At 47.0% G+C, this 26214-nt stretch overlaps 1 protein-coding gene across 13 annotated transcripts in view; it reads left to right on the top strand.

Annotated features, from left to right (window-relative positions):
- Positions 1-26214, top strand: part of TRIP12 (thyroid hormone receptor interactor 12) — a 1145873-nt gene that overhangs the window by 72297 nt on the left and 1047362 nt on the right. For 9 of the 13 annotated variants that reach the window (XM_069213421.1, XM_069213429.1, XM_069213428.1 and 6 more), the window contains exon 4: positions 14898-15023. The exons of the other annotated variants lie outside the window; for them this stretch is intronic. In XM_069213421.1, the coding sequence (XP_069069522.1) occupies positions 14898-15023 (126 nt within the window). The remainder of the gene's footprint in view (positions 1-14897; positions 15024-26214) is intronic. 13 annotated transcript variants of the gene reach the window in all.

Below are 26214 nucleotides of genomic sequence, written 5' to 3'. Positions count from 1 at the left end.
CTGTGGTGGCAAGGAGACAGGCCTGGCTCCGTAATTCAGGGTTTTCTGCGGATGTACAGTCGACCCTATTAGACCTCCCGTTTGATGGGGACAAACTGTTTGGAGCAAAGGCATATTCGGCCTTGGAGCGATTTAAAGAGAGCAGGGCCACAGCCAAATCGTTAGGGCTGCAAGCTCCTTCTTCCTCTGCCTCTTCCAGATTTTTCAGGAGGTTTCGTGGATTTGGGCGTGGCTCTTCCTCCTCTTCCTTTCGGGGGAGGTTCCAGCAAGCCGCCTCTTCTCACCCCTATAGATCATTTAGAGGGAGAGGTAGGGCCCGCACCAGAGGAGCCTCTCAACAGCACTCTGCCTCTTCCTCGTCCTCTGGAGGGGTGCAGCAGGGAAAGCAGCCTTAGGCTTCCACCATTTCCCACTCACTCCTCTCCTGTAGGGGGAAGATTACGTCATTTTCTCCACAAGTGGGAGACTATTACAACGGACACTTGGGTTATCAGTATTGTGGAGAAAGGCTACACCCTTCCCTTTCGGGAGTTTCCGCCCCGCCTCCCGCCCCGCCCATCTTATTGTTCAGAAGAACACCTCCTGTTGCTAGAACAGGAGGTTCAAGTCCTCCTTTTAAAGGGCGCAGTGGAGTTGGTTCCAGAGCAGGAAAGGGGTCAAGGTTGTTACTCAAGGTACTTCCTGATTCCCAAGAAAGATGGTCGGTTGAGACCGATCCTGGATCTGAGGATCTTGAATTGGTTCCTCAATCAGGAAAAGTTCAAGATGCTGACCCTAGCACAGGTGCTTTTGGCGTTGAACAAAGAAGATTGGATGGTGTCTGTCGACTTGCAGGATGCTTATTTTCATATCCCGATACTCAAGTCGCACAGGAAGTATCTCCGGTTTGTGGTAGGGTCGCAGCACTATCAGTTTGCGGTCCTCCCGTTTGGTCTTACTTCAGCACCTCGAGTCTTCACGAAGGTGATGTCAGTGGTTGCGGCAAAGCTCAGAAGGACGGGGATAGCAGTATTCCCTTACTTGGACGACTGGTTGATCAAAGCCAAGTCCCCGGAGCTTGTGTCGTATCATCTGCAGTCAACAACCCAGTTGTTGTTCGACCTGGGCTTTTCGGTGAACGTGCCCAAATCTCACCTGGAGCCCTCTCAGCGCCTCCTGTTCATAGGGGCAGTACTGGATACAACATTGAATCGAGCCTTTCCTCCGCCTCAGCGGGTTCAAGATATTCAGGAATTGGTTCCAATGTTTCGAAATGGAGCGGTAGTTCCAGTCCTCAAGGTCCTTCGTCTGCTCGGTCTGTTTGCCTTCTGCATACTGTTGGTCACGCATGCTCGCTGGCACATGAGGGCTCTTCAGTGGTGCCTCCGAAGGCAGTGGTCTCAACACAAGGGAGATCTAGAAGGTGCGGTCAAGATCTCCAGAGATGCTGCTGTGGACTTGAAGTGGTGGATTGCGAGCAACAATCTTTCTCAAGGAAAGCCGTTCGCGCAGTCGCCACCAGTGGCCACGGTCCTAACGGATGCTTCCACTCTAGGGTGGGGAGCTCATCTGGGGGATCTGGAGATCAAAGGACTTTATATCAATCGGTTAGAGTTACGGGCTGTACGTCTGGCTCTCAAGGCCTTCCTCCCTTCCCTTCGTGGTCAGTCGGTACAGGTCCTGACGGACAATACTACCACGATGTGGTACATAAACAAACAGGGAGGAGTAGGGTCGTACCTTCTCTGCAGAGAAGCTCTTCGACTATGGTCCTGGGCAAAGGACCATCAGATTTGCTTGGTAGCAAATCATCTGGCCGGGGTCTTGAATGTACGTGCGGACAGTCTCAGTCGCCAATTCTCGGCCGACCACGAGTGGCGTCTCCATCCAGATCAAGTCTGTTTAATCTTCCAGATGTGGGGGTTTCCTCGGATAGATCTGTTTGCCACTCGGGAGAACGCGCATTGTCTGTTATTCTGCAGCCTCCAGTATCCGGTGCAGGGAGCATTGGGGGACGCGTTTCTGATAACCTGGTGCGACCAGTTGCTTTTCGCGTTTCCCCCCATACCCTTGATTACTCGAGTGTTGAGGAAGATTCGCCAAGACCGGGCTCAAGTCATCTTAATAGCTCCAGATTGGCCAAGGAGGGTGTGGTACTCCGACCTTCTCCAACTCTCGCTGTGCCCTCCGCTCCGTCTCCCTCTCAGGGCAGACCTCCTCTCGCAGTCGCAGGGGCAGGTTTTACACCCCAACCTTCAGAGTCTACACCTACATGCCTGGAGATTGAACGAGGCAACCTGAGTTCCTTCTCTCTCCCGCCTGATGTAGTGGATGTTATATTAGCGGCCAGGCGACACTCCACTAAATCTATCTACGCTAATAGGTGGTCTAAATTTGTTATATGGTGTGGAGAGAGACAGATTGATCCCTTACATGCTCATCTGTCAGATGTTTTGTCTTTTGCTCTGTCTCTAGCGCAGAAAGGTTGTGCAGTGGCTACCATTAAAGGTTATTTGTCTGCCCTGTCAGCCTTCATTTGTCTTCCAGATCAACCATCGTTATTTAAATCCCCTATTGTTCTCAGATTCTTGAAAGGTCTTCTAAATAAATATCCTCCAAAACCATTCGTGATGCCTCAATGGGATTTGTCCTTGGTCCTCACTTTCCTTATGGGGTCCCCTTTTGAGCCTATGCATTCTTGCCCATTAAGGTATTTGGTTATTAAAACAGTCTTCCTGGTGGCTATAACATCTGCAAGGAGAGTGAGTGAGTGAGTTGCAAACCCCCTTATACAACTCTTTATGGGGATAAGGTGGTGTTGAGGACCAAGGCTGCTTTCCTCCCGAAGGTTGTTTCACCCTTCCATTTGGCCCAGACAATTACTTTGTCCACGTTCTATCCTCCGCCTCATCCTTCAAAGGAGGAAGAGAGAGACTACATCGATTGGACCCAAAGAGGGCGTTGAGCTTCTTCATTGATAGAACGAAGGATTTCAGGCTGGAGGATCAGCTGTTCATCGGATACGTGGGCAAGAGGAGAGGAAAGGCAGTCCACAAGAGAACACTCTCCAGGTGGGTTGTTCTTTGCATTAAAATCTGTTACTCTTTGGCAAAGAAGGATCCTCCTGATGGCATTAGAGCTCATTCCACCAGAGCTAAGTCGGCCACTACGGCCTTGGCCAGAGGTGTTCCTGTGGTCGACATCTGCAAGGCCGCAACTTAGTCGTCCCTTCACACTTTTGCGAAACATTACTGTTTGGACTCTGAGGTCAGAAGGGACGGCCATTTTGCACGGTCAGTGCTGCAGGATTTCTTGGTTTGACCATACAGGCACCCTCCACCGGGAGTGGTACTGCTTTGGGACTCTATTCATTAGATGAGGAATCCACAGGTAGTTGTATCCATCAGAAGAACGAGTTACTTACCTTCGGTAACGACTTTTCTGGTGGATACATTAGCTACCTGTGGATTCCTCACGGTCCCACCCGCCTCCCCGTTGCCTTTCTGGTCTTACCAAGTAATCCTTGAGTGCGCTCCTCTTGGTATTCAAGGTTGCAATAGATGTTGTATATATGGATACTTGTGTATATATATGTAGGAAGTTGGCTCTGTATGTGCTATTTCAAAGTAAGGAATAGCATGCACAGAGTCCAAGGGTTCCCCTTAGAGGTAAAATAGTGGTAAAAAGAGATAATACTAATGCTCTATTTTGTGGTAGTGTGGTCGAGCAGTAGGCTTATCCAAGGAGTAGTGTTAAGCATTTGTTGTACATACACATAGACAATAAATGAGGTACACACACTCAGAGACAAATCCAGCCAATAGGTTTTGTTATAGAAAAATATCTTTTCTTAGTTTATTTTAAGAACCACAGGTTCAAATTTAACATGTAATATCTTGTTTGAAAGGTATTGCAGATAAGTACATTAGGAACTTTGAATCATTTCAATTGCATGTATACTTTTCAAGTTATTCACAAATAGCTACTTTAAAAGTGGACACTTAGTGCAATTTTCACAGTTCCTGGGGGAGGTAAGTTTTTGTTAGTTTTACCAGGTAAGTAAGACACTTACAGGGTTCAGTTCTTGGTCCAAGGTAGCCCACCATTGGGGGTTCAGAGCAACCCCAAAGTTACCACACCAGCAGCTCAGGGCCGGTCAGGTGCAGAGTTCAAAGCGGTGCCCAAAACGCATAGGCTTCAATGGAGAGAAGGGGGTGCCCCGGTTCCAGTCTGCTTGCAGGTAAGTACCTGCGTCTTCGGAGGGCAGACCAGGGGGGTTTTGTAGGGCACCGGGGGGGGGGGGGGACACAAGCCCTCACAGTAATTTCACCCTCAGCGGCGCGGGGGCGGTCGGCGGTCGGCGGTCGGGTGCAGTGTTAGAACAAGCGTCTGGTTCGCAATGGAAGTCAATGAGAGATCAAGGGATCTCTTCAGCGCTGCAGGCAGGCAAGGGGGGGGCTTCCTCGGGGAAACCTCCACTTGGGCAAGGGAGAGGGACTCCTGGGGGTCACTTCTGCAGTGAAAGTCCGGTCCTTCAGGTCCTGGGGGCTGCGGGTGCAGGGTCTTTTCCAGGCGTCGGGACTTAGGTTTCAGAGAGTCGCGGTCAGGGGAAGCCTCGGGATTCCCTCTGCAGGCGGCGCTGTGGGGGCTCAGGGGGGACAGGTTTTGGTACTCACAGTCGTAGAGTAGTCCGGGGGTCCTCCCTGAGGTGTTGGTTCTCCACCAGCCGAGTCGGGGTCGCCGGGTGCAGTGTTGCAAGTCTCACGCTTCTTGCGGGGAGATTGCAGGGTTCTTTAAAGCTGCTTCTTTGGCTAAAGTTGCAGTCTTTTTGGAGCAGGTCCGCTGTCCTCGGGAGTTTCTTGTCGTCGAAGCAGGGCAGTCCTCAGAGGATTCAGAGGTCGCTGGTCCCTTTGGAAGGCGTCGCTGGAGCAGAGTTCTTTGGAAGGCAGGAGACAGGCCGGTGAGTTTCTGGAGCCAAGGCAGTTGTTGTCTTCTGGTCTTCCTCTGCAGGGGTTTTCAGCTAGGCAGTCCTTCTTGTTGTTGCAGGAATCTAATTTTCTAGGGTTCAGGGTAGCCCTTAAATACTACATTTAAGGGCGTGTTTAGGTCTGGGGGGTTAGTAGCCAATGGCTACTAGCCCTGAGGGTGGGTACACCCTCTTTGTGCCTCCTCCCAAGGGGAGGGGGGTCACAATCCTAACCCTATTGGGGGAATCCTCCATCTGCAAGATGGAGGATTTCTAAAAGTTAGTCACCTCAGCTCAGGACACCTTCGGGGCTGTCCTGACTGGCCAGTGACTCCTCCTTGTTATTCTCATTATTTTCTCCGGCCTTGCCGCCAAAAGTGGGGGCCGGGCTGGAGGGGGCGGGCAACTCCACTAGCTGGAGTGTCCTGCGGTGCTGTGACAAAGGGGTGAGCCTTTGAGGCTCACCGCCAGGTGTTACAGCTCCTGCCTGGGGGAGGTGTTAGCATCTCCACCCAGTGCAGGCTTTGTTACTGGCCTCAGAGTGACAAAGGCACTCTCCCCATGGGGCCAGCAACATGTCTCTAGTGTGGCAGGCTGCTGGAACTAGTCAGCCTACACAGATAGTCGGTTAAGTTTCAGGGGGCACCTCTAAGGTGCCCTCTGGGGTGTATTTTGCAATAAAATGTACACTGGCATCAGTGTGCATTTATTGTGCTGAGAAGTTTGATACCAAACTTCCCAGTTTTCAGTGTAGCCATTATGGTGCTGTGGAGTTCGTGTTTGACAAACTCCCAGACCATATACTCTTATGGCTACCCTGCACTTACAATGTCTAAGGTTTTGTTTAGACACTGTAGGGGTACCATGCTCATGCACTGGTACCCTCACCTATGGTATAGTGCACCCTGCCTTAGGGCTGTAAGGCCTGCTAGAGGGGTGACTGACCTATACTTGCATAGGCAGTGAGAGGCTGGCATGGCACCCTGAGGGGAGTGCCATGTCGACTTACTCGTTTTGTTCTCACTAGCACACACAAGCTGGTAAGCAGTGTGTCTGTGCTGAGTGAGAGGTCTCCAGGGTGGCATAAGACATGCTGCAGCCCTTAGAGACCTTCCTTGGCATCAGGGCCCTTGGTACTAGAAGTACCAGTTACAAGGGACTTATCTGGATGCCAGGGTCTGCCAATTGTGGATACAAAAGTACAGGTTAGGGAAAGAACACTGGTGCTGGGGCCTGGTTAGCAGGCCTCAGCACACTTTCAATTGTAAACATAGCATCAGCAAAGGCAAAAAGTCAGGGGGCAACCATGCCAAGGAGGCATTTCCTTACAATATATATATGTATATATCTCTGTGTATATACATGATTTGCATATATTTGTTGGTTTAAAAAAAAAAAAAAAAAAGTTATATTAAATTTACAGCCATTTTATTGCAATGTTGTGTATTTTACAATGTTATGGGATGTTGCCTTGCTCTTTCATTGCATTGGGTTGTTGTTCTCATGCACGTAAAAAAATGTTGGTACTGACGTCGTCGAGGACCTCTTATTGCCTGTATGACGTCAGACGGCGTCGCGTGGGCTAGAGTGACGTCGACGTGCAGAGACTAGGAAGAAGATTTCCGTCGAATGCTGGCGCCATGGGAGTATTCATTAGGTGAGGAATCCACAGGTAGCTAATGTATCCACCAGAAAAGTCGTTACCGAAGGTAAGTAACTCGTTCGTTACTGCTTCTGCCAGTCCAGACACAACAGAAATATGTGACTCTGTCAAGGATTAGATACAAACAGAATTTTTTCCACTGCACCTCTACTCCACAATGATCAAACGGCGTAGGGATGAGTCTGTTATGCCGATTCATCCCCAATGTGTTGTGAGCTTGGGGGCGTTCCTATATCTGCTCAGTTTCTCAGTCTGCAACATGAGTACACTTTGATTTAAAACACCAATATACACGTCTACAACTCTTATCTGTACATAAGCTTGTCTAGGGTGATGGCAACAGGAAAATTCCAGATAAAACTGGACGGTGGGGATGCAGGGGCAAATAACCCAGAAATCACATCTTGTATTTGCTACGCCACCCTGAAGTAATAGCTTTAACTAATAAATAACCAACTGCTGTGAAAATTAGAGGAGAGGGTACCACTGTTAAGACGGGTCTAATGTATGTCATTTCAAATCCAACCCATGACCCACAGTGACCTCACGGTATAGAAAGAAATACAGAATAATGCCCAGTGTATGGGGTTAGGAAAGAAGTGAATGACTCCTTAATAACATTTGATGGAAGAGCAGAGGAATTTTTCTCCAGATTCTCTATCACCTTACCGATGGCCTAATGACATGGAGAAGTGAGCTGAGATTGCACCAGTTAATTGAAATTTTGTGTTCTTCACACAAGTACAGAATAACATTGACCCTTGAGAATGGATCCATATCCAGCTCCACTTTTATCATGTAGAAATTGGCTCTCTGCTCCCCATGACCATATTATTTTTTGCATATTGACCATAAGCACAGGACTAGTGAAAGGGTAAGAATGTCGGGTGAAAGGGGAGGGGGTGGGGGGACCATGACACACTATCGCACTTGGCAGTCATCTCTGAATGCTTATTTGTATCTTGTATCATTCTTGTAATAATCAGGACAGACTGATGCTTCTAAATATGTTGCATATCGTGAAATGGTAAGTAGTGATACACTGTGGACAATACCATACTAAAACTGCTGCCCATTCTAGAAATATTTGGTGCACAAGATGCAGCACTCTATGGATGAAATGAGTGGTAAGCGAGTGGCCAAGTTAAGAACTCTAGAGTTGCACAATTTTCAGATACAAAAAGAATTCAAAGTAGACCAATAAAAGGAAACCAAGAGTTCTTGCAGTGCAGTTTCAACCTTCAGGGTTTTGACAGAGAGTTTGATTTTGAAGGAATATAGTTTAGGGATCTGAAGTAACAAATATTTTCTACTACGCTATTCTTAGAGATGTAGGTATATATATATATTCAGAGTAACTCCATGACCGTGTGGTATCCTTTCCTTCTCCACTATGAAAGTGGAATAGAATAGCATGCTGCCTATAAAGCCTACCTCCGAACAGGAGTCCATTGTAAGAAAGGAAAGAAAAAAAACACTTGTGCCAAAAGCTTACAGAGGTGGTAGGTGGAGTTGACCCTCCAAGCTATTTATTTTGGAAACTGAATCAGTGTAGTTGTGCTTAGCGCCTTGAGACCCGCACGGGTGAGTAGCGCGCTTTATAAATGTTAATGATTTGATTTGATTTGATTTAGCAAAGGTATCAAATGGCCTTCAGGTGGTTACCTTTGAAATATTTGGGCCAAGGACATTTGTCAAGAGAGCAGCTGTAGCCACTTTGCTTATTCTTTTTTTTTAGTGCATAATGATTTGTGACACCATCCATATAATGTAGTCTGTTATGTGGAAGGCATACAATGTGAAGAACCCCATAATTCATGGCTGTTTTGACTGTCGCAAACCATTTGTCTTCTCTAAATAAAATGTCATTGATTGTCCTGTTACTATCCAGTGATGGACAAGTCCCTCTTTGCTTGTGAAGAAGCATTTAGTAATGTTAAAAGGGAAATTGTCTGATTAAGGTTGAACTTTGAATCAATCAAGGATGAGTTTTCAGATAGCTTTCTTTAGGTCAACAATGGTGAGTTCTTCCTGGCTGAGTTGGTGTTGAGAGTTTGTAGGCAGCTCGCTCACCTGACCCGCATGGTGTCCCATGCAATAAGCCATCCTCTGAGTGACGCACAAGGTCAAAGCCAGAGACTTTGTACTTGTGTGAGGTGATAAAGCTGTAAGTGGGCTGTGCGTATGTAAAGAAATAGGGGCAGTCTTTCACATAATAGTGCTGAAGTTTTTTGTGTTTGTTTAAAACAAAAAAGACCAACGTTTTTCCTATTGACTGTTGCATTGTTTGCTGCTTTTCCCAGAAAGGCATGTAAGACCTTTGGTGAACCCTTTCATAGCCGTTAAATGGATTTTTAGGAAAGTTTTTTTTTTTCTTTTCTTCTTTAAAATCCACTGATTTGCATCTCAGCCTTATATTGCTTGCATTTGTGTTATTCTGTATGTGTCCTAAAATAAGGCGCTGGTGCAAGGAAGGTTGTCTCTGCCAGAAGGAACGTTGCGTGGAGATGTAGGAGGCTGGACTGGCTTGTAGTGAGTACCAAGGGGTACTTACACCTTGCACCAGGCCCAGTTATCCCTTATTAGTGTATAGGGTGTCTAGCAGCATAGGCTGATAGATAATGGTAGCTTAGCAGAGCAGCTTAGGCTGAACTAGGAGACGAGTGAAGCTCCTACAGTACCACTAGTGTCATATGCACAATATCATAAGAAAACACAATACACAGATATACTAAAAATAAAGGTACTTTATTTTTATGACAATATGCCAAAAGTATCTCAGTGAGTACCCTCAGTATGAGGATAGCAAATATACACAAGATATATGTACACAATACCAAAATATGCAGTAATATTATTAGAAAACAGTGCAAACAATGTACAGTTACAATAGGATGCAATGGAGACACATAGGGATAGGGGCAACACAAACCATATACTCCAAAAGTGGAATGCGAAGCACGAATGGACCCCAAACCTATGTGACCTTGTAGAGGGTCGCTGGGACTATTAGAAAATAGTAAGGGTTAGAAAAATAGCCCACCCCAAGACCCTGAAAAGTGAGTGCAAAGTGCACATCAAGTTCCCCAAAGGACATAGAAGTCATGATAGGGGAATTCTGCAGGAAAGACACAAATCAGCAATGCAACAACAATGGATTTCCAGTCGAGGGTACCTGTGGAACAAGGGGACCAAGTCCAAAAGTCACAAGCAAGTTGGAGATGGGCAGATGCCCAGGAAATGCCAGCTGTGGGTGCAAAGAAGCTGCTACTGGACAGTAGAAGCTGGAGATTCTGCAGGAACGACAAGGGCTAGGAACTTCCCCTTTGGAGGACGGATCCCCCACGCCGTTGAGAGTCGTGCAGAAGTGTTTTCCTGAAGAAAGACCGCCAACAAGCCTTGCTAGCTGCAAATCGTGCGGTTAGGGTTTTTGGGTGCTGCTGTGGCCCAGGAGGGACCAGGATGTCGCCAATTGCGTCTGGGGACAGAGGGGGCGTCGAGCAAGACAAGGAGCCCTTTCAGCAGCAGGCAGCACCCGCAGAAGCGCCAGAAACAGGCACTACGAGGATGCGTGAAACGGTGCTCACCCGAAGTCGCACAAAGGAGGACAACTTAGGAGGTCGTGCAATGCAGGTTAGAGTGCCGTGGACCCAGGCTGGACTGTGCACAAAGGATTTCCGCCGGAAGTGCACGGAGGCCCGAGTAGCTGCAAAAGTCGCGGTTCCCAGCAATGCAGTCTGGCGTGGGGAGGCAAGGACTTACCTCCACCAAACTTGGACTGAAGAGTCACTGGACTGTGGGAGTCACTTGGACAGAGTTGCTGGATTCAAGGGACCTCGCTCGTCGTGCTGAGAGGAGACCCAAGGTACCGGTGATGCAGTTCTTTGGTGCCTGCGGTTGCAGGGGGACGATTCCGTTGACCCACAGGAGATTTCTTCGGAGCTTCTAGTGCAGAGAGGAGGCAGACTACCCCCACAGCATGCACCACCAGGAAAACAGTCGAGAAGGCGGCAGGATCAGCGTTACAGAGTTGCAGTAGTAGTCTTCGCTACTATGTTGCAGTTTTGCAGGCTTCCAGCGTGGTCAGCAGTCGATTCCTTGGCAGAAGGTGAAGAGAGAGATGCAGAGGAACTCGGATGAGCTCTTGCATTCGTTATCTAAGGAATCCCAAGAGACAGAGACCCTAAATAGCCAGAAAAGAGGGTTTGGCTACCTAGGAGAGAGGATAGGCTAGCAACACCTGAAGGAGCCTATCAGAAGGAGTCTCTGACGTCACCTGATGGCACTGGCCACTCAGAGCAGTCCAGTGTGCCAGCAGCACCTCTGTTTCCAAGATGGCAGAGGTCTGGAGCACACTGGAGGAGCTCTGGGCACCTCCCAGGGGAGGTACAGGTCAGGGGAGTGGTCACTCCCCTTCCCTTTGTCCAGTTTCGCGCCAGAGCAGGGCTAAGGGGTCCCTGAACCGGTGTAGACTGGCTTATGCAGAAATGGGCACCATGTGTGCCCATGAAAGCATTTCCAGAGGCTGGGGGAGGCTACTCCTCCCCTGCCTTCACACCATTTTCCAAAGGGAGAGGGTGTAACACCCTCTCTCAGAGGAAGTCCTTTGTTCTGCCATCCTTGGCCAGGCCTGGCTGGACCCCAGGAGGGCAGAAGCCTGTCTGAGGGGTTGGCAGCAGCAGTGAAACCCCCGGGAAAGGCAGTTTGGCAGTACCAGGGTCTGTGCTACAGACCACTGGGATCATGGGATTGTGCCAACTATGCCAGGATGGTATAGAGGGGGCAATTCCATGATCATAGACATGTTACATGGCCATATTCGGAGTTACCATTGTGAAGCTACATATAGGTAGTGACCTATATGTAGTGCACGCTTGTAATGGTGTCCCCGCACTCACAAAGTCCGGGGAATTGGCCCTGAACAATGTGGGGGCACCTTGGCTAGTGCCAGGGTGCCCTCACACTAAGTAACTTTGCACCTAACCTTTACCAGGTAAAGGTTAGACATATAGGTGACTTATAAGTTACTTAAGTGCAGTGAAAAATGGCTGTGAAATAACGTGGACGTTATTTCACTCAGGCTGCAGTGGCAGGCCTGTGTAAGAATTGTCGGAGCTCCCTATGGGTGGCAAAAGAAATGCTGCAGCCCATAGGGATCTCCTGGAACCCCAATACCCTGGGTACCTCCAGTACCATATAGTAGGGGAATTATAAGGGTGTTCCAGTAAGCCAATGTAAATTGGTAAAATTGGTCACTAGCCTGTTAGTGACAATTTGAAAGAAATGAGAGAGCATAACCACTGAGGTTCTGGTTAGCAGAGCCTCAGTGAGACAGTTAGGCATCACACAGGGAACACATACCTATAGGTCACAAACTTATGAGCACTGGGGTCCTGACTAGCAGGGTCCCAGTGACACATAACAAACATACTGAAAACATAGGGTTTTCACTATGAGCACTGGGCCCTGGCTAGCAGGATCCCAGTGAGACAGTGAAAACACCCTTACATACACTCACAAACAGGCCAAAAGTGGGGGTAACAAGGCTAGAAAGAGGCTACTTTCTCACAGGAGAGACCATGGTAGTGTTTTCAAACTGTCAAGTCCTCACAATTTGGTGGACTGATCACAAAACACCATCTCTTCCTTCATTACTGCTGTCAAAATCCTCCATCTGTGGAACATCTGCATAGCAAACACTCGAATCCCACCTTTGTTGTATTTGCCCAAAAGAGTGTTAAATGTATTGCCCCCTCCCCCAATAATAAAAAGAAAAATAAGCTTTTGACTTTCAGTGGTACATATTTTTTTTTAAATAGTTTTACTTAAAATTCAGTTGCAAGATTTGATGATCCTACTACTGTGCGGAGATGTTTTACTGCTTGCTTATGAATGTAAAAAGCATACCCAAACTTGAGAACTAGGTGCACAAGTAGTTTTTTTTTTTTTCCCCTCTATGAAATCATTGGCCCGATTCCAGGTTACCTAGCCATACCTTTTTTGTTAAATTACATTGCGTAAATATAAGAGGTTTTTTTTTTTTTAGGTGGGGTCAGAATGGTTCATAGTAGCTTGTGCATTTTAACCAAAAGTTTGATACCTGGTATCCCTTACGGCGAAGCTTTGCTGGTGCGAGTAATTTGTAATGAATACATGGAATTTGAGAAGACACAATTGAAAATGACTGCATTTCATAGAAAGGAGATATACAGAACGATTAGTTCAAGAAGGAATTGAAAAAGGAAGTAGAAGCAAAAAGGAAGTTGTGCTGTTTTGAAAGGGAAAACCTAAAAGGGTAGTAGGCCAGTTGCAGCTTAGATTCAACACACTTTATAGCACAAAGGAAGGAGCCATTAGGAAAATGAGTAAAGACTGGCATTGGATGAAAAATTATCCCATTGTAGGCCCCTTGTTGCCACATAAACTAGGATTCACGTTGAGAAGATCAAGAGAGATGAGTTAGTAAGAAGTATCCCAGAAATGAATGCTTACAAAAACTGGTTGACAAGAAGATGTGAATTTCGAAAATGTAGTAAATGTAAGGCGTCATTATGGGGTTAACAAAACTCCATACAGTACACCATTTAATAAAGTCCCGCAAAACGTAAGATGAGCGTATAACTGCAGGACGGAATATACCATTTATGTAGTGTTTTTGTCTGTCTGGGCAACAATAGGTAGGCAACACAATTCATCTGGTCCGCAAGTGAGTTTTACAACACGTTTGAGCAATAACAAACAAGGACAAAACCCTTCCATTGGCTTACCATTTTGCTGAGGAACATGATCATTATGATAAAGATCTAAAATGACTCCATCAGGATTGAATATGGAAAAGGAGTTATACATGTGTAACCTATGTATCGAGCTAAAATTTTCTTAGATGGCATTTTCTTTTGGTTGACATTGTTCCTTGTAGGTAATTTGTTCTAATTACATGTGAGTGTCCCTCAGGGAAAACGGGATAAAGAAAGATTAAATAGTCGGTGACTCTGATCCCTCTTTCTGTGAAAGGGTTTTATCCATAACACTTGCTGAATGTCTATATTTTAATCAGTAAAAGTGGTGAAGGGTGAGGAGAAGCAAGAGTTGGTGGAATTCACATGGTCACTAGCCCGCTGGGGCATGATTAACAATGATAATATGTTAAAATTGTGTGGTATATCACAGTGATAAGCCCAATCAGGCATGATTTAATAGTACAGTGTAAAAGAAGGGACCTTGTGTAGTTTACATGTTACACTCATGGTATGAATTTGAGGCTACATGCTAGCAAAAGTAATGAGAAATTATATGAAAAATATATTAGCGCGCATAAATTGGTAGCCATGAATTAACACACGTTTAATTGTAATCTCAAAAGACAGAGCATGATGAAATGTCAAAATTTATATTTTTTATGTTTATTTGGAGAATGAGCATGCGAACATTTTAAAGGTGGTATTTGAAATGGCAGCCTCCTTATATGAGCTTAGCCTGTGGTAGGGCCGAAACGAGATATGACAGCGTCTCAATGAAACATCACTATATGAAACTGCCTTGGTGTGGTTTTGTCTGGCCTTGGTGGAAAGGCAGCCAGCAAAGGTGGATTTTAGCAGATGGCTGACTATTGTGCCAGCACGCCCTTGTTGTGGTGCACTGCAGCAGACAACAGTTTGCATCAGCATACATATAAACAGCTGAACTTTATTTGGCATTTGTGAACTAAGCATGCCTTTTCAGACGTTATGAACTGTACTTACTGTCACCTGATATATGTGAAATAGTGCAACTTGATAGTAGTAAGTGTGGCTGTAAGCCTACATTGGGCATGGTAATTCTATGTCTTCTAAGAATAGAGATTAAACTCTAAGGGGACTAGCTTAAAGCCCTTGCTACAGATCATTTGGTTAGCACAATTTTCGTCCAACTTTAAGAAATATGTTATTTTATATTAGCCTTTGTTCAGTAATGACCATTGCCTCTCCTGTTTTTAAGAACTGTTATAAAGTAATGTTGCAGTCTCCAATGTAAGGGTATCCTTGGACTTTTCAAGAGTTATCTAATACTCCGCAAAAGGACTAGGGTTCCTTGTGGTCACTGTGTTAACCCTCCATTCTCTGTCACACAGTAGAGTGACTGGCATTAGTAGTTGTATGAATACGTTGCTCACACTTTATATCAACATTATAGTTGTACATGTGAAATATTAAGTAGGTGGTTATATTATAATTCTATATCTAAGTAATCTAAAGTGATTGGCTTTATTTGCTTCAAATTTCTGATAAGAATGTAATTTTCTGCTGACAGGTCAAACTTAGGGCAGGCAAAGCAGAAAGCAGTTAACCCTCCTGAGAGTAGAAAATCGTTTTCTAAGTCACCCAAGGTGCAGGCTCATACAACTCCTGGGCAACCAAAGGGAAACGTTTCTAAAAGGTAACTATTTTGTCGGTTTCTAAATTGTTCAATGTTTTTCTTGCCTTAGTGGGTAGTATGGGTATCGGCCGAAACGTAAAGCACACATGTAGCCCTACCATCGGAATCTTGATGATGTCAGGTAGAAAACTCTAAATATTTGGTATCTTGAGTAGATCAGTTAAATTTGCACGTCTTGATTTCAGTAACCCTTTAAGAAAAAAAAAAGTTATCTAATCATGCAGGTTTACCTCTGTGCAATCTTTCAGTAGAGTTGGCATTTTTATTATGTTTTTAAAAAGTTGATACGTTGAGCGGTGGAGACTCATGGAAATCTAGGAGAGTTTTCATTTGCAGAAACGGTCCTTGTCATCATCCCTCTGTTGTATGGGGACAACTGCCCTCAATCTGCAGCAGAAACGTGCATTTGATTTTATTTTTTTCTTGTCCTCTTGCAAGTTATTGATTCATTTTAAGACACCTCAGTATCTGTCTAGTGGGGCTTCCATTTCCAACCAGACTATTACCTTTGGAGAATAGGCAAGTAAAATGTTTATTGTCGAAGAATGACAAGGTACTATTGTTCTCTGTAACAGAAACTGTCATTTGTGGTTTTTTGTTATATCCAACAAAGCTTTTGGCTTAAGTGGAAATTGTGCCAGAACATCTAGTTAGTGTTGTTTTTTTTTTTTTTTTTTTTTTTAAATGTATTAGAGCTAGTGCTTGATTCCTCTCACCTGCTTTGGCATCTTTCTGATGAGAATGCCTCATTTTTCTTTCTCACTTCTGGTGTGTATGAAATGAATGTCCATTGCCAGTCTTCCTCTGCTCTTGTGTTATTAGCCTTTTGCTGAATAACACAACTTGTCCTTTTGTGGATCTTTTTATGTCTCCTTTTTGAATTTGAGTACTAAAAATGTAGTTAGGTGCACTTGCTACGCCATTTACAGTGGTCACTTAACCTTAATCGAGTGGGTTAGTTTGCCCAGAAGCACCTTGAGATTCTGCAGGATTATCGGAATTTTCTAAAATTAAGTTTACAACTTAACCGTAGAACAGTGAAGGGCACGTAAACCAAGGATGTGCCTGTACATATTTGAAATATTCTCCACATACCTATAGAGAATACAGTCTGAAGTCAAAATGCCACAGTCCTCGCACGTTTCACAGCAGAAAGGGGGTCAATCTATTCTGATTTGTACCCCGAAGTGTCTCATCAGGAAGCAATACCTACTTGCAACCTCTACCATAGACCATTGAGAATCTGCTGTTGTGTGATCATCTTCACGTCTCCACCTCCACCACTATTAGTGAGTCCTCCATAGTCTCAAGTAGAAATGCCCTCAATAGGCCTCAAATGTTCTTTGGTGTGGAAGATACGAGTATCTGCTCTGCATAGATCTCTAGCTGATTATTGCAGTTAAATAAAGAAGCATAGTCATCATTCCCTACTCTGAGCTCTGCCTCTACCCCTGCAATGTGCCACCTGACGCTTAGCTAGTACTAGGGCAGCTACAGATCTGCTTACATTGGGTATGTCTTTCACCCACTCTAGCAGTGCAACCTTAGAATTAGTTGGCAGCTCCTTGATAATCATCTTCAAAAGGGCAGCTAGTACCCTCCCCAGCATAGTCAGAGTGCCTCACAACTCTAAGCGAAATGCAGAAAACCAGTCCCAGGTTCCCCAAAGACTAAAGTAACCTCTGCCTTAAGTTTGACAAAATCTTCTCTGTCTAGAGGATAGTCTCTGTTTCAGGAGGTTTTTAGTGAATAATCAATTATCTTTTCTAAAGTGTGCTTTCTGATCTAAAAGAAACTCTTACTTGTTACCACTGAATTCCTTGTTTTGTTGCAAGTTTGTCCCTTTTTGAAAGGTTTCTCTTGGGAAGAATGACGACTCCTGTAGAAGTCTCCTTGATTGCTCTCTTGATCTTCAGAGTTTTTCATATGCCCTTAATCCTGTAGAAGTTTAGTATAGCGCTCAGCAGAGTGGCAGTAGCTTTCAGGCGGTTTAATCTTTGCAGTCCCTTGAGTGGTAGCCCCCGTAGGACGGACTCTCTCATATATTGGGTTTTGCCTTTCCTAGTAGGCCTGCCATACTTGTAGACATTTTCCTAACCCTACACTTTCTGTTGAAGACTCTCAATTGCGGCCTTTAGTGCAGTGTAAGGTAAGATTTATATGATCAATTTCCTGATTTGTTCTTTCAGGTGCAGCTATAAACCCTGAGGTACTTTTTCTTGCAAATGTATGCCTATTTGTAAGGTCACTGTGACATGTCTGGTTAATTGTTAAGAGAACCTCCTTACTTTTTATTGCTTCTCAGTTAGAAACTGTCTCATAATTACCAGTCAGTTGCATGCTAAATTGCGTGGCTGGCTAAACCTGGTGTTCCTTTTAGGATTTTTTCAAGACACAACAAATGTTGCAGTAGAAGTGGTGTCTTTTGTTGCAAGGTAGATATAGATATTAGCTGATTTGTGTCCCCCTCATACTCCCCAAGTATGTATGGCCTTAGAGGTCAAAACCAATGTCTTGACGGAAGTGCTTCAGCTGGAGCAAACTTACTGAGCCCCTACTAGCTTTCCGTGAGGCACTCACTACGCTTTTGGGGACCTGGACCAAACTTTTATGTTGCTCCTCATTCAATTATCAAATTGTGAGAAACCACTGCCCTACCCCATCGACCGTGCTGTTTTGTCCCAGTACGCCTACCATGAAAGCTTGGTGGTGCAGGCATCTACCAGTCGACCAAACGCATTAGCTTTCCGACTACTCCTTCTCGATAGGGAGTCCAAATAAGTGGAGACCTTTGGGAAGAGGGTATTTTATTCCATCAGCTTGGCCCTCTGGTCTCTTAATACCATTTCAATACAGGGCTGCTACTCCCACACTACTTGGAATTCATTGACTCCAGTTCTCTTAGGTGTCCTAAAAAACCTCTGACCTGTTCTGAGCCAAGCCATACAGGACCGTCATGATGCAGCCAAGTTCCTAATTCATTGTGGCTTGGATACCACAGAGTCGATCTGGAGAGTCATTGGAACCAGTGTTGTCATTCATTGCCACACCTGGCTATGATTTATGGCGTTCTTTGACGATTGTCTGACTTGTCCTTTGACTAGACTCTACTTTGGGGACAAAGCAGATTGTGCTCTAAAGCAGTTTAGAGAGAGAAGGGCTGCAGTACGCTCCCTGGGCTTATCTGCCCCACTGCAGCCCTATCATTCTTTCTTGTGGTTTCAACACTGGTACCCATACTACCTGCTTCATAAGCCTCACCAAGGGGCCTTTGATTTTGTGGACGAGACCATGGCGGCCCTCAATCCTGAAGTCAAGATCAGAGTGTCACTTTGCCCCCGAGCAGCCCACCTGGCAAACCCTGTATTGTTCCTTTAGTGTCTGAAGGCACAATCCAATAATTCTTGTCAGGTTGGCCGAACATATCTTCAGACTGGTGGTTCCTTCAGATAGTCCAGAATGGATATACTTTACCCTTGATTTCCACTCCATTGCACTTTCCACCGTCCCCGAACAACTGACAGAGAACCACCTGTTCATATTACAGTCAAAAGTGCAAGCCCTTTCGGCCAAAGGTATCGAGAGGATGCCCATGCTAGAAGTAGGCTGTAGTTATTCCTGCTACTTGCTGGTGCCAAAGAATGATTGCGGCTCTTGACCTAGTTCAGACCTGCACCCTCTCAGTGGCTTCCTCTGGGAGGACAATCTCAGTATGCTCACATTGGCCCTGGAGAATGGATGGTGGCATTTAATCTGCAGGGCGCCCATTTCCGTATACCCTGCAGGCTGATTTGGTGCTGTACTACCTTTTTGATTCAGCAGTGCCCTTCTGGTGTTACGAAAGTGATTGATAGTGGTAGTTGCACATTTTCGGAGATCAGGGGTGCCAGTTTTCCCCTTACCTCGATGACTGTTGAAGGCAGGCTTGTCGTCCACCACCTCCATATTACAACGAACCTTCTGTCGTCTTTGTGGTTCACTATCAACAGGCTGAACTTACGCCTTGTCCTTCTTAGATGCTCCTTTTCGTCAAGCCCTTTTGTGCCTTTACCCTGGAAAGAGAGTCCCATACATTCATCTCTTGGTCCTGATCTTTCAGCCTTGGTCCTGTATCTCACTGAAGTCGACTTAGGCTACTGGGGCTGCTTGTACTGCACACCAGGTGGTATATGCAGACTCTGCAGTGGGACCTGAAGTCTGTGGTGCTCAACATCCTGGGGACCTCTCTGACTACATCCAGATTTTGGAGGATACTACAAGGGATCTGCAATTGTGGTTACTGGACTTTGTCTGAGTCAGCTGCAGACCCCTATCCCAACCACACCCAGAATTGCCAGTGTCGACTGATGTGTTCTTCTGGGTTGGGGAGGACATCTGGGAAAGAGGGAGATCAGAGGCTTCACTTTGCCAGCAGAATCCGGGCTCCATATCAACTCTCACAGAGCTGAGGGCCATTCACTTGGTGTTGAATGCCTTCCATCCATCATGGGTAGGCTTATACCACCCCCATGTGGTATTGCAGCAAACATGCGGGTGGGTTAAAATTTACTGTGCCAGGAGGAATTTCTCCTCTAGAAATGGCTGGGCCATGACAGGGTTTTCTTGGTGGTGAGCCACTTTGCAGGATCTTTGGATGCCAGGACGAATTAACTCTGCTACCAATGCTTAGTGGATCACAAATTGCAATTACATCCAGAGTTAGCGGAGGGCCTCTTCCCTCAGTGAAGAGAACCTTGGTTCAGTCTACTTGCAACAGCTGAAAGCGTGCATTGTCTGTAGTTTTGCATGTTGGTGTTTCCAAGGTATCTCGTGCTAGGATCCTTTTTGCTTAAGGTGCAATTCAGATGAAGATCGATCGAACCCAAGTCATCCTAGTAGTCCCGGTTTGGGCGCACAGAGTATGGTTTTCAGAACTGCTGGGCATTAACATCCACCCTTAGGGCTGTGTTCTGCACTCGGGCCTTGAAGCTTCACTTTCATCCCTGGTGATTGAGCGGTCCTCCGCAACCGATCATTTACCACCCCCCGCACCCAAGGAGTTTCATGTAATCTTGGCAGCTAGGTTTTACTCGACAAACTGTGTATGCCAGATGTAGGGACAAGTTTGTAGCTTATGTGGCACACTGCAGGTAGACCGGCTCCAGGTGACGTTATCTGATGTTTTGTTTGTTTTCTCTGTTGCCTTGCAGGGAATTCCTCTTGACCCAGTTAAAGGGTACCTTTTGGCTCTTTCTGCCTTTTTGCGGTTGCCAGATTAATCACCTGTTGTGATGTGTTTTTTGGAAAGCCTACAACATGTTTCCTCACTCCTCCTTTGTGATGCCATAATGGGACCGTAACAAATGCAGTACGTACTTGATGTGTACTCCATTTGAACACTTCACAGCTGTCCCCTGCAGGTTCTCAACCTCAAGACTGTTGCTCATCGCTGTAAAATCTGAGCAGTAAGTGTGCTTCAGGCTCTCCGTGTTGACTGCCTGTCCACTAATTTCTTCCCAGGCTAACTGGGAAGAAGGTACTGTGCTGCCTGCCCTAAGGTGGGCTACTGCAAAGTGGACATGAGTTTTCGGAGGTAGCCATCTTTGAGATGGCATACGTAGGAATTCTGGGACGGGGCTATGCCCACTTCCCACAGGAAAGTGGTCATACTGAGGACCTAGTGACCCCCAAGAGTCAGGCCATTGGCTACCACCCAGCACACCCTAATGCCCTAAATTCAGTATTTAGGGGAGCCCCTGGTACCTGAGAAGCAGATCCCGCTGATCTGAAGAAGGGCATCCCAGAGACCATGAAATGAGAACTGAAGACTGGTGACTGACTCAATGCCAGCCTGCTTACCTGCCGCCCTCAACAATTGTGTCAAAGCCACTTCATCTTCCAGCTGCTTAAACTTCAAAAAGTCTGGGAAGACTGTCAGCCTTCACCCCAGCATCAGGGAACTCCCGTAGAGTAGTGGAGGTGCTCCCCTGCACCTTTGCAGGCAACCAAGAGCTGCTGAAGAGGTCTCTGGACTGCCAAAACTACCGCTGGACCGCATCCCTGCACCCAAACCTCCTAGCCCGTGTTGAAGTGGGCCAATGGTGCCAACCTGGTCCCCATCCCCGTCCATTGTGGGTTTCCCCACTGCAACCTTCATTCCGCCTGAATTCTTTTTGTGCAGGACCACCCCAACCACGACTGTCTCCGGTGACTGCAACCCCGATGGTTCACGGCACCTGGATGCCCCTGAGCAAGAAGAGGACCACTGTGTAGGAGAGTCACACTTTTTGGCATGGTTATCCCCACTTTTTTTCCTGTTATCAGTGCGCTTAGACTGTTCTCACTGGGATGCTGCTAACCAGGACACCAGTGATTGTGGTCTCTCCTCTAAATTTGGTTGCTTGGGTACCCTTTGCACCCCACTGTTGGCATACTGATGTACCCTTCTAAGTCCCTTGTATGTGGCACTTAAGTACCTAGAGCTTTGGTACACCAGGGGTCCCCAGTGGGCTACATCATGTATTATTCCCATGCAAACTGTGTCTGCAGGCCTGCCATTGCAGCCTGTGTGAAAAGGTGCACGCACTCTTTCACTACTGGTCACTGCAAGTCACCCCTATGGTCGGCCCTCCTAGCCCAGAGGGCAGGCAGGGTCCTGTGTGTGAGGGCACCCCTGCATTAGCAGAGGTGCCCCTACGAACTCCAGCTCCAATGCGCTGGACTTTGTAAGAGGGGGGGCGGGGGAGCTATTTTACCTGTGTACTGGCCTCCGGTTGCTCACTACCTGTGGTCCTGCTACATAATGGTAATTCCTAACCTAGGCATTTTGTCTATCAAACGTGACTGAATCATGCCCCAATACTAATGCCAGTGTTGGTGGCATGATTCCATGCACTCTACAGGGCTCCTTAGAGGACCCCCCCCAGTATTGCTCCTACCAATCTTCAAGGGTTTTCCAGGCATCTCTGCTGCTGCAGCCCCTCAGACAGGTTTCTGCCCTCCGGCTGCTTGATAAGCAAAGACCGAACAAATAATTTCCTGTGGGGCAGGAGTTGCAACACCTTCTCCTTTGGAAATAGGTGTTATAACGCTGGGGAGGGGGTAGCCTTCCCACACCACCAGCTTGCTTTGAAGGGCACATTTGGTGCCCTCATTGCATAATCTTATTTACACAGTTCAGGGACCATGGTCCCTGCTCTGGCACAAAACTACACAAAGGAAAAGGGAGTGACCACTCCCCTGTCCTTCACCACCTCAAGGGTGTCAGAGCTCCTCAAGGCGGTCACTTGATTCGGCCATCGTGGAAACAAGTTGTGCAGAGGCCCCTGGGAGCATCTGGTTGGTCAGGACAGAAGACTGACATCAGTGACCCCCCTCTGATAGGTGAGGGAGGACCTGGCCTGGCAGTTAGGGCTGAACTGTTCCCATGGGGAACAGGGGCAAGACTGATTTGCATATGGCTGGCTCCAAACTGGGGTGGCATGGTTAGCAAAAGAACTGATGGATTAAACCTAGATCTGTGACTGGAGGTGAATGTTTAGTTCCGCATTCAGTCCACCATTTTTTAATTTTTATTTTTGCTTTTGTCGCCGTAAGTGTGCTGGGTATGACCAGACGTGGGTCCCGGGCTCACTGTGCCACTGGATTCAAGCTACCCTTGCTGATACCCTGAAACCGGTCCCAGGATGCCTGTTTCCTGTCCAGGGAGGACCTGGCCTGGCAGTTAGGGCTGGGGAACAGGGTCAAGACTGATTTACATATGGCTGGGTCCAAACTGTGGTGGCATGGTGAGCAAAAGAATTGATGGATTAAACCCAGATCTGTGACTGTGGGTGAATGTTTGATTGGTTCCGCATTCTGTCAATGATTTGTGTGTGTGTGTGTTTTTTTTTTTTTGGGTGCCCACCTCCCCTTCACCCCTGCCCCCTCGGATAGGTGACCACTCTGCAGAGCGTCCAAGCCCCATGTTAGAGCCACTTATTCACCCTGCAGAGTGGCCAGGCCCCTTATTAGGCCTACTCAAGGGACCCCTTGTGGGTGGGTCCCCAGATTGGGTGTGCAAGACTCCAAAAGGAGGCCTCTGCACCGAACTCTTCTGCTCCTGGCCACCGGAACCGCTGCTGGTCTTTAGAGGAACCAAACAAGCCTGAAACGCCTGAGACGACCTCGCCTTGCAACATCGTTTCTTCGACTCTTTCCAACAATTGTAACATTTCCACGGCTGTGCATCCTCTGAGGTCGGCAAGACTTCTTGCTTCTTTGGTGCAGCTGAAGTAATCTCTCTTGGAGTTAGGGAGTCACTCCCCTGCATCTGTAGGCACCTAACCTAACGACGTCCGGCTGCTGGGATCTGCTCTCCACAGGAACTGCATAGATCCCCCAACACAGGTGATGGATCCCAGTGGTCCTCTTGGTCCTCTATGCCTTCTGTCCACCTTCCCTCTCCTTGCAGGACAGAACCCCTGTGCACTGCAACTCTTGCAGCAGCCAAGGCTTGTTGACTCCTGTTCCGAGGGACCTTCAGGCTCCAAGTAGTCCCGGCCTCCAGCCCTTCAACCTTGCAATGCCAATTTCTCCTGCTGCTCCAGTGACATGGGACTCCTCTTCATGTGTGCTGACTGGGCCTCACTCTACTTACTGTGCCTACTGCCAGTGGGTTGCCTGTGGGGGTTACAATTGCTTCTGCTGGCTCTCCCCCCTGCTGAGGGGCAGCCCGACTCTCCTCCAAAGGTTGTGTCTCCTAAACCTTGCTGGTCCTCTTCTTCTCTGCAAACCTCTTCTTTCCAGATTTGCATTTGCAAGGGCTTGTTGGTGGTCCTCCTGACCACCGACCTGACTGCGACCCGGTGACTGGCGTGTATCAGCTTCTGCACAACTTCTGGGACTCCTCTTCAGCTCCTGGACTCCACAGCTGGCCTTCATCATTAACCGTCAACCCGGATCTACATTCACAGAAAGGTGAATAGTGACTCCTGCCACACCTGGACACTCCTGCGTGGACTGGACTCTGCCCCTTCTTTTTGCAGGTCCTCTTCCACAGGAATCAACCGCATGGTTCCAATGGACTTGTCCTGTTCTTGCAAAGTTCCTTTTCCAAGTCCCCTTGTTAGTCTTTGGGAAAGTCAGGTAACCTACCTCTGCTCTCCTGGTCGCTGGGGTTCATCTAGGTACTCTCCTCTTGGGGTCCTGAGTTCTCCCAGCTCCCTTCTAACTATTCCACATCCTTTGGTAGGGGACCTAACTTCACATCATTCCTCTATTTTAGTATATGGTTTGGCCCCCTAAAGGGCCCTAACTATTTTCTGCTATTTCTTGCCAATTCTTGTTATTTTTTTTAATGCTAATTCCTAATACTTAGTGTATATCTAGTGTGTACTTGCCCCCAGCTGGGGGACTGCCTATAAGTAATCTAGTTCAGTGTTACTGTAATAAGGTTATTATTGCAACACTGTGTGGTTCCTTTCATGTGAGATAACCTACTGTGGTATTGCAAGTGCTTTACACTCCTAGGTAAGTCTTGGGCTGTTCACGTCAGCTACCACTAGAGAGCCCTGGCTTCCTAGACACTGTTTCACTAACAAATAGGGGTGCCTGGTTCTAGTATAAGGTCTCAGCATCCCCCAGGCTTGTGACACTTGAGCCCACTTGTTGGTTCACCCAGACTGGTCCCCCAGTCCTCGCCTGCTGACTGTTCTCCTCCACCACGACTGGTGATGGAACCCAGGCGGTCCAAGAATCATCTGCACCCGGCCGCCCCTGACCGAGGAGAAGAGGACCACTGGTGTCCCTCCGTTCCCGAGCATCACAAGACCTAAGACCACTCAATAGCTCACCCTAACAGGACGCCTAGTCCCAAAGTGCTGTCTCTTTTTGCTGTGATCGATCTCCATTGGAGTGCATTGGGCCCACAACGCTGTTTTGCACTCTGCACCTGGCTGCCCCGTGCTGCAGATTGTGTACTGCTGGTGCTGCTTTGGACATTGCCCACTACTCACCTTAGCTCCTTTAGATTGATCTTGTAAGTAGCTCTGCTACCTGTTTGAAGAACTTGTTTTTCCTCCCATAGGATCACATTGCAGAACTCGATTTTTCTCTGATGCCTAAACATATATAAAGATACCTGTTATTTTACTTCTTTTAAATTTTGCCCAAACTGCCACCACAAGTTTGCTAAAAGGGACACCCACGGGGTCTGCAACTTTTGCCTGCCCAAAGACCACAAGGTCGAGGACTGTGAGGCATTTGCTGAATTTGTTCCAAAAACACTAAAGGTCGAACGCAGGCAAAGACTAGAACACTACACCATGTTCCAGAAGTATGAGTCACTCCGGCACATAGGACTTTCGGGCGACGAATAGGAGAACGTGGAGAGGGCTGAAACAGCAAGTGGAGAAGACTCTGGCATCCGTCTTCGAGTCCCAAACAGAGAGGGTCCACCCACAAAAGAAGGGGTTGAAGGATGCAGAGAAGAAAAAGGTAAAGCAGCTAAAAGACTCTGACCCTAAGTCCTCAAACAAACCACCAAGAGCAGCCTTGGCGCTGAAGACAAACGGCTACCTAAGGTCAGTAAAGACTGAAAGAGCCAAACTAACCAAAGGATACGAAGGCCAGAAGACATTGTGAAAAGACTCGACTAAAGCACCTGAACGTGAGGGAGAAGACCAGACAGTCTAAAACGACAGTGCGTGCAACCCCTAAAACTAAGGCGTCGGATGAAGCAGACCTATCCGCACAAGAGTTCAAAAGAATTGAGAGTAGGCTCAAAATGGAAATGGCCACTCTCATCCAGAGGGAAAAGGAATTAAACGATTACTTTAAAAAATTCCGCATCCCAGCAAAAACTTTGTCAGCTTCGGCTGCAGAGGAGGCTGAATTGACGTTGGAGGCACTAGCGAACCTGGGACAACACGAGGAAAAATGGGACGAGTTATTCAAAATGGAGGACGACTAGTGTGCCCAGGGCTATTCTAGCCATTTCAAGGACACTTCACATGGTCTCAACATCTCTTCACCAGAAGAGGATATAGACAACTGGCCATGTACAACCGCCCGGTGAAAAGGGCGGCAAACACCTATCTGGTACATCTGGAAGAAGAGAAGGAGGGATCATCCTTCTGTCTAGAGACACTATTGCTGCGCCAAAAGCGGAACCTTTACTTGCCCATGTTGCCCGACATCCTGGATCAGGGTAAGGAGGCCTTTAGGGAACCAG

The sequence above is a fragment of the Pleurodeles waltl genome, chromosome 11, assembly GCF_031143425.1.
Source record: "Pleurodeles waltl isolate 20211129_DDA chromosome 11, aPleWal1.hap1.20221129, whole genome shotgun sequence".
In the NCBI taxonomy this organism is placed as follows: Eukaryota; Metazoa; Chordata; class Amphibia; order Caudata; family Salamandridae; genus Pleurodeles; species Pleurodeles waltl.
This window is presented reverse-complemented; position numbering and strand designations above follow the sequence as displayed.